Source organism: Giraffa tippelskirchi, chromosome 9 (genome assembly GCF_054371585.1).
Source record: "Giraffa tippelskirchi isolate mGirTip1 chromosome 9, T2T-mGirTip1v1.2.pri, whole genome shotgun sequence".
Taxonomy (NCBI): domain Eukaryota; kingdom Metazoa; phylum Chordata; class Mammalia; order Artiodactyla; family Giraffidae; genus Giraffa; species Giraffa tippelskirchi.
This window is the reverse complement of record NC_137283.1, coordinates 96,556,516-96,569,370: the sequence shown is the minus strand read 5'-3', so window position 1 is coordinate 96,569,370 and position 12,855 is coordinate 96,556,516. Positions and strand designations below refer to the sequence as shown.

The 12,855-nt window shown below is 39.7% G+C and overlaps 1 protein-coding gene across 14 annotated transcripts in view; it reads left to right on the top strand.

Annotated features, from left to right (window-relative positions):
- Nucleotides 1-687: 687 nt before the first annotated feature.
- HSF2 (heat shock transcription factor 2) overlaps nucleotides 688-12,855 on the top strand; it is a 37,388-nt gene continuing 25,220 nt past the window's right edge. For 6 of the 14 annotated variants that reach the window (XR_014065210.1, XM_081529413.1, XM_081529412.1 and 3 more), the window contains exon 1: nucleotides 688-885. Coding sequence is in view for 5 of the 14 variants with exons in the window: in XM_081529413.1 (XP_081385539.1) it covers nucleotides 793-885 (93 nt within the window). In the remaining 9 variants the exon portion in view is untranslated. Of the gene's footprint in view, nucleotides 886-1,109; nucleotides 1,433-1,819; nucleotides 1,893-2,104; nucleotides 2,128-12,855 lie in introns of those variants that run through there. The other 8 variants (XM_081529423.1, XM_081529418.1, XM_081529414.1 and 5 more) reach the window with 3 other exon arrangements.

Here is a 12,855-nt window from a genome sequence, read left to right as displayed (position 1 = left end):
CTTTTTACCTTGGGCACATATGGGCATTCTGTGTCTGTTGAATTAAACATGTAAGCTGCCTATTACAGTTCTTGGATCACTGCAATACATGCTCAGTAAAGAGTGTGTTATTTAAATTCCTATTTTTGATAAACGTATTTTAAAGGAACTTTTTTTTCCTGATGAAAATTTAAGGAAAAGGGTCGTTATTTTTAAGACAATTTGGGGCCTAGCAAGTCATGCCTGAAAGCTGTTTTTTTCCCTATGTGAATTATTACACTTCCTCCTGCCTGACTAGCGCAGCCTACAACTTTGCGTACCAAACTTATGACTCAAAGGCTCCTGAGGACTTTGTGTAGCCTTCCAGTCACAGCCCAAACACCCAAAGATGCTCCCACATAAAACAACCAAACACAATCCCCCAAGCCCAAGGTCCGCTAAGGCGAGAGCTCCCATATAAAGGGCGAATGAGAGGGCAGCGCCCCCGTTTTGCTCCCACCCCTCCCCGTCTGCAGCATCCAATCGCTCTTCTCTGTTGTGCGGTCGGCTCCTGGCATTGGCCGGGAACGGGACCCGCGCGGGACCAGTGCGCACGGGCCGAGCTGGAGACTTGTCCGTCACGTGCGGCTGCCGGGCCACCCCGCCTCACAGCGCGCCTGGCGGGGCCGGGGAGGGGGCGGGGCCCGGGAGCTGCTGCGCCTGCGTTGTGGGCGTTCTCGGGCAGCAGCTGCCGCCGCCGCCGCTGCCGCCGCCGCCTCCGCCGCTATCGCCGCGTTTCGGTGTAGAATTTGGAATTCCTGCGCCTCGTTAACAATGAAGCAGAGTTCGAACGTGCCGGCTTTCCTTAGCAAGCTGTGGACGCTTGTGGAGGAAACGCACACCAACGAGTTTATCACCTGGAGTCAGGTAAGGGTGAGGGCACCGCGGCCTCCGAACCCCCTGACTAACGTCCTCCTCTCTCGCTCTCTCACGCGGGGCTGTCCCTCGCGGCCTGCGGCTCGACGCCCTCTGTGAGGGCCCGCGGCGCGGGGGGCGGCGGGGTGGCGCGGGCCTCGGCGTGCGGCCTCGCGGGGGACCCCGGTATTGTTCGCGCGGGGAGCCGCGGGGGTCCCGGCCGGCGCCGCGGGCTCAGGCCGCGGTGGGGGAGGGGCAGCCCGCGCGGGGCCCCGCGGCCCGGGAGACCCCGTAACGGTCCGACCCGGGCGGCGTTCGGAACCGGCCCGGCGGAGCCAGGGCGGCCGGAGAGCCCAGGGCGCGGGAGCCACGTTACTGCACACTCATCCTCCGTCCTCGCGGGCTGCGGCTCGCTGGGGGCCGGGCAGCCCGGCCGGGATCTTCGACGCGGGGTTTCTGCGAGGCAGTCTTCACCTCCGCGACCTGATTCTCGTCCCTGAAAACAGACACACAGCCTGCCTCGCATCTGAGATCATTGTGAGGACGGCATTGCTTATCAGTAGGTTTAAAAAATACCGTGTTATAGAAGATGACACATTATTCTTTGAAGATTCTGAGCCATTTGTGTAAATGGATTTTTTAAATAATTATTTTAATAAAAGTGCCAATAGACAGGTGCTGAGTAACATAGTGAACAAAAACGAATCACTAAATTTCACTAAACAGTTGCCTGCAGTGTAGTATATAGATGCCTTGATAATTGGTTTGATCCCAGTTCTGCCACTAAACAGGCTGCTTATCTCATCTGGCCCAAGTGTCTGATGAATGGTTTACCTAGTTGCTCCAAGACCCCCCTCTAGTTCCACATACTGATTCTAATTAGAATGTTTATTACATAAACAGAGCGTTTGCGTTAGAATATTAGGCTATGGAATCGTTTTGTGAAGGGGAGTGGAGTTCCCTTACCATAGATACTCATCTGTTTTGGATATTACCTTGTTTTAGAGGTCTGGAAAAGAGTAAGTGAAAACTACCTGCACAGTGCCTGACACCTGTTAGGTGCTGAGTAAATGTTATCTTAACCTCTTGCTCCCTTCTTTATTTCTTTCCTCTATTTTCAGTTTTATTATTTACTTTCATCTTGACAGAGGGCAGTATGTTGAGTTTTGGCTACCCAATATACCATATTCTGCCTTATATTGCTGTCATTTGTTCCTTTTCTTTATCTCTCTCTAGGACTTAATTTTCCTCAAGGTCAGTATCATGAACTGGATATTGTATATAAAACATTTGATGAATTCTGTGCAATTGTAAAAAGAAGGGGTGAAAATAAGGAAGCCAGCCACCAGTATACACTTAAAAATAAACATACGTCTCATGCTTTTCATCAGTCATAAGGATTAAAAGTTGACAAGGATGGATCAGCACCGACTGCTGCTACTCAGCCTTGTGCATGTAAGAGATTGAACTGAGAGTCTCCCCACTCCCGGCTGACTTTATCACACCTATTTGTCTTGGACGTGTCTTGTTTCTATTGCCAAGAAATGGTACCTAAATATATTGGTAATTGGTCTTAATTAAGGCGTATTATGTCAGTGGCAGGTCTAATAGATTTGCATTAGCCAGAATATTTTAATAATGTTTTTTGGGGGGCAGTGTCAAATGTGTAGAGTTTAATGCTGCTGGTACTCAGTCGCTCAGTCATGTCTGACTGTTTGTGACCCCTGGACTGCAGCCGTTCAGGCTCCTCTGTCCATTGGAATTTTCCAGGCAAGAATACTGAATCGGGTTGCCATTTCCTACTCCGGGGGATCTTCCTGATTCGACCCAGAGATCAAATCCACGTCTCCTGCATTGGCAGGCAGATTCTTTACCACTACTCCACCTGGGGAGCCCCCGTAGAATTTCATACTAATCCATAAAAGCATCATTTTATGAATTCTAAGCCAAATAAACCACTTAAAAATCATTCTTAGTTTTCCCATTAAGTCGAAGCTTCTTTTTTAGCTACTCATTTTCTAATACATGGTGGGACAATTAAAACATAAATTCAGTGAGGGAAGGGAACAGTATCTGTGCCAAGGGACACAGTAGGTGCTTAATGTTTGATGAAGCAGTGAAATCCATGGACTATGTAGAGGAAGTGGTAGGAAAGATAAAGGTAGAAAGATGCTTGAAAAGAATCTTAAAAGATCATCTGGTTTAGTCTCATTATTATATAGATGAGGATTGAGACTTAGGTAGGTTAGATTATTTTATCTGTAAATACAAAGTCAACCATTATTGGAGGTAGGGTTCTAATATAGATTTCTGATCTCCCAGATCATTTTCCATCAGTAGCACTGCACGTAATACAAGTTGTTAGAATATTTAGTTTTATATCAAAATGTTACTTTCACAAGTCAGTGGACAATTCTGGATTAATGTTGTCTAGGGCTAAGCTTAGGAAAGCTGTCTTACACTCCCACAGATCTTTCCAAAAACAGTGTTAACAATGAAAGGTAAAACTTTAATTGAACAATGATGCTAGATGGAAAAACCAAAATAATTTACTCTCATCTTTTAAAAGTTGCTATTTATGGTTGTTTCTGGTTTCCTTCAAACTTGTTTTGCTGGACTTCTGTTGAGGTAATTTAGCATTTATACTATCTGAGTGAAAATCATATTAAGACTTTTTAGAAATAGCAGATGTTTTGGAAACCAGGCAGTCTTTCATGCAATTGTTTTCACTTGTGGAAAATAATTTACTTCTCTAGCTTGAGTATAAGGCAAGGAGAGAAAACTCTTACCAACTGCAGTTTGAAAAGTTTGTCTTAATATTCCTGAAGACTTACATAGCTTTAATTTTCCTTGGAATTTGTAATATAACAAAAATGAAATATCCCCATTCATGTCATTAATTAAAAAAATATAATACTCTCACCAATCAAAATTATATTGTTATAGACTCAGTAGAAATTGTACATCCCCCAAAGTTCCTCATTGATATTTCTTTTTCCTTTCTTTTTTGTTTGTTCTTACATTTCCTTTAACTTCAAAGTTTTCTGTAGCTATTTTGGCTCTGATAGGAAGTCTGTTATCAGAATCAAGGACAGAGATAGTATTGTTGGACAAATTAAAACTTTTAAATGTGACAGAGCCGTAAACAGAAAGCACAGGTTTAGCTTGGTAGCAACTGGGGAAACTTGATATTCAGGGACAAGAGGTTGTGGAAGTTGAATGGAAGTTCTTGCCATTGATAGTGAGGAACAGCCTTTACTGTTACTGATACATGATACTCAGTGTATGTTGAAGTGAAGCAGTATTAGAAAAGGAAAGAACTGGAGGTCATTGTTTTACCAGGGTTGTTGGCTTTGTCTCAGATCTTCAGGTGCTTGAGAATACCAAGAAGTGATTTCCACCAAAGACTTCTTACTCATCTGTTCCACCTTTTTGTTCCCTATGGCAGTTTCTATTTCCCTATCCATCTCAAGTCAGCAGAAACAAATCAACGAAAATAGGAGGGAAATGAAGCAAAACTAAAATTTGTCCAGTGTCTCCTACTTGTTTTGGATGAATTTGAACAATAGATCCTTAGATTTACTATGGTATTGTTTTGAACTTCCCAGCAAACATTGTATTATTACAGTATTCTCCAGTGAAAACAAGAAAGGCCACAAATATGACAGAATAGAGGTTAAATACACTTTAGATGAGCCTACAGAAAAGTTGACGGATTCACTGGCAAGTACTTTTTTATTGTATATGTAAGAGAGAATGGGACTTCCCAGGCAGTGCTAGTGGTGAAGAACCCCGCCTGCCAATGTAGGAGACAAAAGAGACACAGGTTCAATCCCTGGGGTCGGGAAGATCCCCTGGAGAAAGGCATGGCAACCCACTCCAGTATTCTTGCCTGGAGCATCCCATTGTCAGGGAGCCTGGCAGGCTGCAGCCCATAGGATCGCAAAGAGTTGGACACAACTGAAGCGACTTAGCATGCACGCATGCAAGGGAGAATGAGCTAGAGACTCACAAGGAATGATTGGTAAACATTAAGAAATTATAGACTGGTTGTTTAAAAAATAATACCAATTTCTGTTTTGAAAACTTAAAATAATGGGGCTGAAGTATTGTATTATTATTAAAAGTATTTTGGACATTTTTAACCAAGAGTACCAATCTTAGCAGAAACAGTTGTTACTACTCTTTGGAAACTTTAGGTAAGGTCTAAAGAGAGGCTACCATCCTTCCCACCCTTCTAAGTAGTAGTGGCTTTTTGTACCTTGTAAAACGTATCAGGAGAGTTCTGTGTTACATTGCTTAAACTTCACAAGTTTAAACAGCCGTAAGGTGGAATTTTTGCATTCAAAGAGCTTATTTACTAATTTTGAAGTAGATGCTGAAGGAGTACCATAAACAGAGACACAGAACAATATGAGTGAGTTAGAGTTGTGTGTGTTTGAGAGAGAGAGCAGATATAAACGAGGCATTCATCTTTTCATTTGTTATATATAATCCAAGAGTTGAAATTATAAAAATAAAATTTGGTCCACGGTGACCAAAGACTCATCATTCAGTCACTCCCAAGTAGTAGTTGTGAATCTGTTAGGATAAGACAGTGTGCCTAGGTAGTAGGAATTCACTCAGTAGTGGAAAAACTAGCAGCCTTTATGGAGCTTGCATTTTAATGAAGGACACTGATAATTAAAAAGTAAGCAAACACAAATACTATAGTAATATAATTTCAGTTAGTGATAAGTAACAAAATAAAGCAGCATAAGGAGAATGTCTCAGAGTTTAATTAGGAGACAGAAGTCACAAGTATTTTGAACAGAGGAAAGTTTAATAGGATTAACTAACTATATCAGGAGAATGAGACCAAAGAAAACTCTAAAGAATATAAGAATAGTAGTTTTAAGAAGCAACCATCACTGGTAGGCTTAAGATCCAGTGCCCAAGTAAGAGGCCTTTCCCCCAAGTTCTGAGACCTTGTTGGAGACAGACTATCTCCATCCGCTATCTCACTGAATGGCAGAGAAGTCACTGATACCACACTCTTGGAACTTACCAGAAATCCATCCTTCAGAACTTGTGGGAAAGATGCCTTTTAGGGCAAGGGTTGGCAGATTATGGTCTGTGAGCCAACCATCTGTTTTATAAGTAAAGTTTATTTGGAATACAGCCAAGCTCCCTGGATTTACTTATTGACTGTAGTTGCTTTCTTGTTACAGGGGCAGAGTTCTGACTTTATGACCTGCAAGCCTAAAATATTTATTATCTAAACCTTTAAGAATATGCTTATCTGTCTATGCTCCTGAGTACCCAAGAAAGCTGTTCATGGGGAGATGTCTGGCCAGAGCTACTCCCAATTTGAAGCCTCCCAAAGGAAAGAAAGTGTTGGGGGAAGCTGCTGGCCTTAGGGTGCTGCCGCTGTCCATGCCCTGCGAGAGCTATGTGCTGGGGAACCTACACAGCAGGAACATGCTAAGTTCACACTGGAACTAGGAGGGGAAGCCCCTTCCTCTTCAAGTATCTGTCTAGTATCTTCTATGACAAAGCTTAACATCTTGACAAAAAATAAAGATACTTAAGACTCAGCTCCATATTTGCAGAGTAGACACCGAAGAATGAATTTGGAGCAGTAAATTTGTGACTAACCTGTAAAATGCCTGGAATTTATTGTATTTTAAGTAGAGTGACGAGGAAAGCCTCTCTGGGGAGGTCACATTTGAGCAGAGATCTGAATGATTAGAAAAGATAGGCCAGATAGACGAAGTGAAGTGAAGTGAAGTGAAGTCGCTCAGTCGTGTCCGACTCTTTGCGACCCCATGGACTGTAGCCCACCAGGCTCCTCCGTCAATGTGAAGACCTTGGGCATGGCATATTCGTACAATTACAGAAGGTACATGTGGTTGGATTATCTTTGGATACCGAGAGAGAGAGGTCAGAGAGGTAAGCAGAAGCAGATGGTATAGGGCCTTAGGGCATGGTAAGGAGATTGGAAATGAGGGAACTAGATAGAAGAATAGTTTTCCACTATGGTATCAAAAATAGTGTGGCTGAGACTAGGATAATAGCAGTGGAGGTGGTGAGAAACTTGGATATAATACTACATTGAAAGCAAAGTCACAGAACTTAATGATAAATTTGTCTGGAGTTGAGGGATAGAAAAGAATTAGAATGACTCGTATATATGGTCTGAGCAAAGGATAGATGATGGTACCATTTGCTGAGATGTGGAAAGATTCGGAGAAGTACAGGTGGTATTCTCTTTGGCCATGTTAACTTTGAGATTACAGATAGATGACTAGTATTACTTTAAGAGAGTTCTGTTTTGCTTGCATTTTATTGACCATACTTGGTCATATGGTCACACCTTATTTCAGAGTAGATAGGGAACTGCAGTGCTGGAAAGGAGAACAACATGAATGACTTCTACACTCCAAGACCTTTGAGTGGCAATGTTGAATAGGTTATTTAGATAATATAAAACTCTGGCAATTCTGGGTAGAGTTTGGAGCCTGTGGATGATAAAGCCATGGGACTGGATGAGATCGTCCAGCAAGACAAATGAAGATTGAAGGACCTGAAAGATAGGGTATTCAAATATTTAGAGAGTATAAAGACAAAAAAAGAGATTGAGAAGGAATGGTAAGAAAGGAGTAAACACAAGGGAGTGAGATCATATCAGTTAATGGAAGACAATAGTTTCAAGAAAGAGCTGATCAGCAATTTCAAATGCTCTCTGGTGTATATCTCTTCTGGTGTATATAAGCAAACATTTCTCAAAAGTAGTTTGAAGAGTGGAATTTATGGAAAATAAGATATGTAATGTTCAAGATCAAATTATTTTCCAAAGTCAAATCATTTTGTACTCCTATGAGCCGTGCATGAGATTTTCCATTAATTTGTCTCTTCAAAACTTGATATTCTCATTTTTCTGAATTTTTACCTATCTAGTGAGTATACAGTTATTTCAGTGAGGTTATATTTCCCTGAAAATGTGTTCAAACATCTTTTCATATTTATTGGCCATCTGTGTTTTCTATTGTATGAAATGTTTGGCCATTTTTCTATTGGGTGGTTTATCTTTTATTATTTGTAGAAATTTCTTGTAATTCTGTGTATTTTTTGAATGTATGTGTTGCCTGTACCTTCTCCTGGTTGTGGCTTGTCTTTTTTTTTTTATTCTTTATTTTGACGAGTATAAGTTCTTAATTTTAGTATGATATATCCGCCTTTTTGTGGTTCACAGTTTTCATTTTTTCAGGATGTTTTGGCTTACTTACCCCAAAGAGAGAGACTTTTCCATCAGTCTTTTTTTTTTCTTCTGAACGTTTTAAAGGTTTGCATTTTGTACCTAAATCTTTAATTCACCTGGAATTGATTTTTGTTTGATCCATTTCACTGTTTTCCACATAAATATTTAGTAGTTTTAACCCCCTTGTTGAATAGTTTCTTCTTCCTCTAGTGATTTGTGTTGCTACCTGTCTTATAAGCAAAATTATATGTAGATAAACTGTGTTTTGGGGGTCTAGGTTCTCTGTTTTGTTCCATTGGATAATTTATCCTTTTTCCCATGTCATATGTCTTATTTACTGTGGCTCTGTAAAAAGTCTTGCTTTGGGGAGGGCAACCTAGTCTTAGGAGTGTCTTGACTACTCTTGCTCTTCCATATATGTTTTAAAATCATGTTCTATTAAAAAAATCTATTAGGATTTTAATTGAAATTATACTGGGAAGTGTAGATAAGATTAGGGAAAATAGATATATTTATGATATAGAGTATTCCCATGAACAGGGCATATTTCTAAATTCATTTATTGCTTAATAAAGTTTTATGTTTTTTGCAGTTAGGTCTTGTACATCTTTGTTAGATCTTATAGAAATTTTATACTCTATATAGGTATGTTATACTCAATACAATAAAATATAGATATTTTATAATTTAATGTATAATTATATATTAGGTATAGATAATACATAACATAATAGATAATAGATATTTTATAATATAATTATAATATATCTAAATAAAGCTAAAAATAAAATGTAGGTATTTTCTATTCAATTTATTTAAAATAAATTGAACTATTGCTGGTAATTAGAAATACAAGTAGCATTTGTGTACTGATAATGAACCAGTGAGCTAATTGTTTTACTGATTTGGATTCTGTAAGTGTACGTCCATAGGCATCTGGATATGATAGTTTTGTTCTTTAAATTACTAGATGTTAGAATTGAGGATTTTTAATTTACCATATTGGTATTTATAACAAAGTTAATTGGGTAACTTAGAGGGCACAGGGCATGCCAGGATAGAAAATAACAGGAAAAAGTTGATGTTGGGGGAGTAGGATGATAGGTTTGAAATAGACAATAGGTTGAGAACATTGTCTCAATATTAAAGAACATTGAGTTCTGTAACTCAGTAAGTTAAAGAACATGGTGTATAAATGTTGAACATGGTGTATAAGTGTTAACGATTGATAATTCAAGGGGGAAATTTGATATGGTTCAGGGGCAGAGGCATAGATATGATAATTATTATATGTAATAAGGTTAGTAATTAGATCCACTGGTGTGGCTGAGATTGCCTAAGGAAAGAGTATAAAGGTATCATGATAAAGGATAGAAACCTAAAAAACAAACTTCCTCTTGATAGGTGGAAGACAAATGAAATAGGAGAGATAGGAGACCCACTGTATAGTTTCAAAGCCATAAGAGCAGAGCATTTAAGAAGGGGAGTGTCTGTAGTGCCAAATGAAATGCTACAGAGAGGTGTAGGAAGTTGAGAACTGAAAAGAGGGTATTGAACTTGATGTTTGACATTTTAGAAAAAACAGTTTCAGTAAACTGAGAAAAACTGAAAGCAGTTTTTAGTGAAAGTAAATAGATGGTCCTGAATTGGAGAAGGAAGTTTTATGTAATGAATAAAAAGACAGATGGGGTGGGTAAGAAGAAGACAAAGGTAGAGAGAAAGTCCTTTTAAGATAAAGATGTATGCATTTTAAAATTTTAATAGCTACTTCCTAATAACAGTGGTTTTTGCTAAACTTAAAATTTTGCCAGTCTAATACGTGAAAATCATTTGTTTTGTTGTACATTCTATTATGTGTGAGACTCTACCTTCTTCCCTTGCTTATATTGTATTTGCCAGATATGTTATTTGGTCACCTCTGTATGTAAGATGGACTGAGAAATGTAGTTGTAGCATCAAACAAAACTGTGCTGTTAGTATGAAATTGGAGAATCATCCATGTTGTTGCAAGTGGCAGGATCACTTTCATTTTTTAAGGCTGAGCAGTTTCATTGTGGATAAAATACGTATATATGTAATATATATATATATATCTCACAGTTTCTTTATCCATTCTTCCTTTGATGGACACTTAAGTTGTTTTTGTGAAGTTATTGTGAATAGTGCTGCAGTGAACACAGGAGCACACGTATCTCTTAAACGTACTGATTTCATTTCCTTTGGGTGTATACTAAGAGGGCCCCTGGATCATATAATAGTTTGGGTACTATAAAATATATAGTACCATTTTCCATAATGACATTACCAATTTACATTCCCACCAACAGTGCACAAGGGCTTTGTTTTCTCTACATTTCTCACCAACACTTGTTCTTTTCTTAAAAAAATCTTTTTTTTAGTAGTAGCCATCCTGACAAGTGTAGATTACGACAAACTGTGGAAAATTCTTAGAGATGTGAATACCAGACCACCTGACCTGCCTCCTGAGAAACCTGTATGCAGGTCAGGAGGCAACAGTTAGAACTGGACACGAAACAACAGACGGGTTCCAAATTGAGAAAGAAGTACGTCAAGGCTGTATATTGTCACACTGCTTATTTAACGTATATGCAGAGTACATCATGTGAAATGCTGGGCTGGATGCAGCACAAGCTAGAATCAAGGTTGTGGAGAGAAATATCAATAACCTCAGATATGCAGATGATACCACCTTTATGGCAGAAAGCAAAGAGGAATTAAAGAGCCTGTTGATGAAGGTGAAAGAGGAGAGTGAAAAAGCTGGCTTAAAACTCAACATTCAAAAAATGAAGATCATGACATCTGGTCCCATCACTTCATGGCAAATAGATGGGGAAACAATGGAAACAATGACAGACTTTATTTTCTTGGAGTCCAAAATCACTGTGGATGGTGACTGCAGCCTTGAAATTAAAATTTTCTTTCAAAGGTCTGTATAGCGAAAGCTATGGTTTTTCCAGTAGTCATGTATGGATGTGAGTGCTGGACAATGAAAAAGGCTGAGTGCTGAAGATTTGATGCCTTCAGACTATGGTGCTGGAGAAGACTCTTGAGAGTCCCTTGGACAGCAAGGAGATCAAACCAGTTAGTCCTAAAGGAAATCAACCCTGAATATTCATTGGAAGGACTGATACTGAAGCTCAGCTAGTTTGACCATCTGACGCAAAGAGCCGACTCATTGGAAAAGACCCTGCTGCTGAGAAAGATTGAGGGCGGGAGGATAAGGGGGTGACAGAAGATGAGAGGGTTGGCGTCACCGACTCAATGGACATGAGTTTGAGCAGGCTTCGGGAGATGGTGATGTACAGGGAGGCCTGGCATGCTGCAGTCCATGGGGTTGCAAAGAGTTGGACACAACTGAGCGACTGAACAATAGCAACAATCCTGAGAAGTACAGGGTAGTACCTCATTGTGGTTGATTTGCATTTCCCTGATAATCAGTGCATGCTAAGTTGCTTCAGTCATGTCCAACCCTTTGTGACTCTGTGGCTATAACCCATCAGGCTTCTCTGTCCATGGGATTCTCTAGGCAGGAATACTGGAGTGGGTTGTCATATCCTCCAGGGGATTTTTCTGACCCGGGGATCAAACCCGTGTTACTTACATCTCCTGCATTGGCAGGTGGGTTCTTTACCACTAGTGCCACCTGGAAAGCCTGCTCATCAGTGATTTTGAGTATCTTCCACATACTTGGTGCCCTTTTGTATGTCTTCTTTGGGAAAATGTATGATCAAAATCTTTGCCTGTTTTTTAATTGGGTGTGTCTTTTTAGTGTTGTGAGAGTTCTTTTTTATGTTTTATATATTAACCTTTTATCAGATATGTATTTGTAAATATTTCCACTCATTCCATTAAGTTGTCATCTTATTCGATTGATTATTCTTTGCTGTGCAGAAGCTTTTTAGGTTGGTGAATTAGCTTGACTGTAATAGTTATTTATCCATGTGTGAGAATATATGTCAAACAATCATATACACCTTGTTGTTTAGTTGCTAAATCATGCCTAACTCTTTCGCGATCCCATGGACTGTAGCCCGCCAGCCTCCTCTGTCCATGGGATTCTCCAGGCAAGAGTACTGGAGTTGGTTGCCATTTCCTACTTCAGGGGATCTTCCTAACCCAGGGATTGAACCCGTGTCTCCTGCATTGGAAGATGGATTCTTTACCATTGAGCCACCAAGGAAGCCCACTCATGTACACCTTAAATATATACAATTTTAGTTTTAAAAACAAGAAAGTAGAGAAATCTGAAGATAGGGTAGGCAGCTAGCAGTCTCCGTGAATAAATTTTTTAATTTTTACCTTTATGACTTCTGTTTTTTTGGGTTTTTTTTTAATATATAGAAGCTTGGTTGTAAAAAGTGAGGTGGCTTTCAGTTATCAGTGAGCTTCTGTTTTTTTCCTTCCAAATGGAAAGTTTATTAACTAATCCTTTTCCTCCTAATTTTTCCTCCTGGTTTGAATGCTACCCTTAATTGTTACTTATCAAATTCTCAGATTTGTTGCTGCTTCTGTTCTCTCTAGTCTGTCCATTCAGCTACTCCAATTTTAGTGTCCATCTTTAGTATTAAATTTTATAAGCACTATAACTCTATTATCTGTGTAGGATAGGATTAACATCTCTCCATTGTTTTCAGTATTTTCTTGCCTATTTGTTACATAATTATCTTTATGAAATGAACTTTAGTGCCTAGTATTTGGTCATGTTAGCACCTCTTCATTGT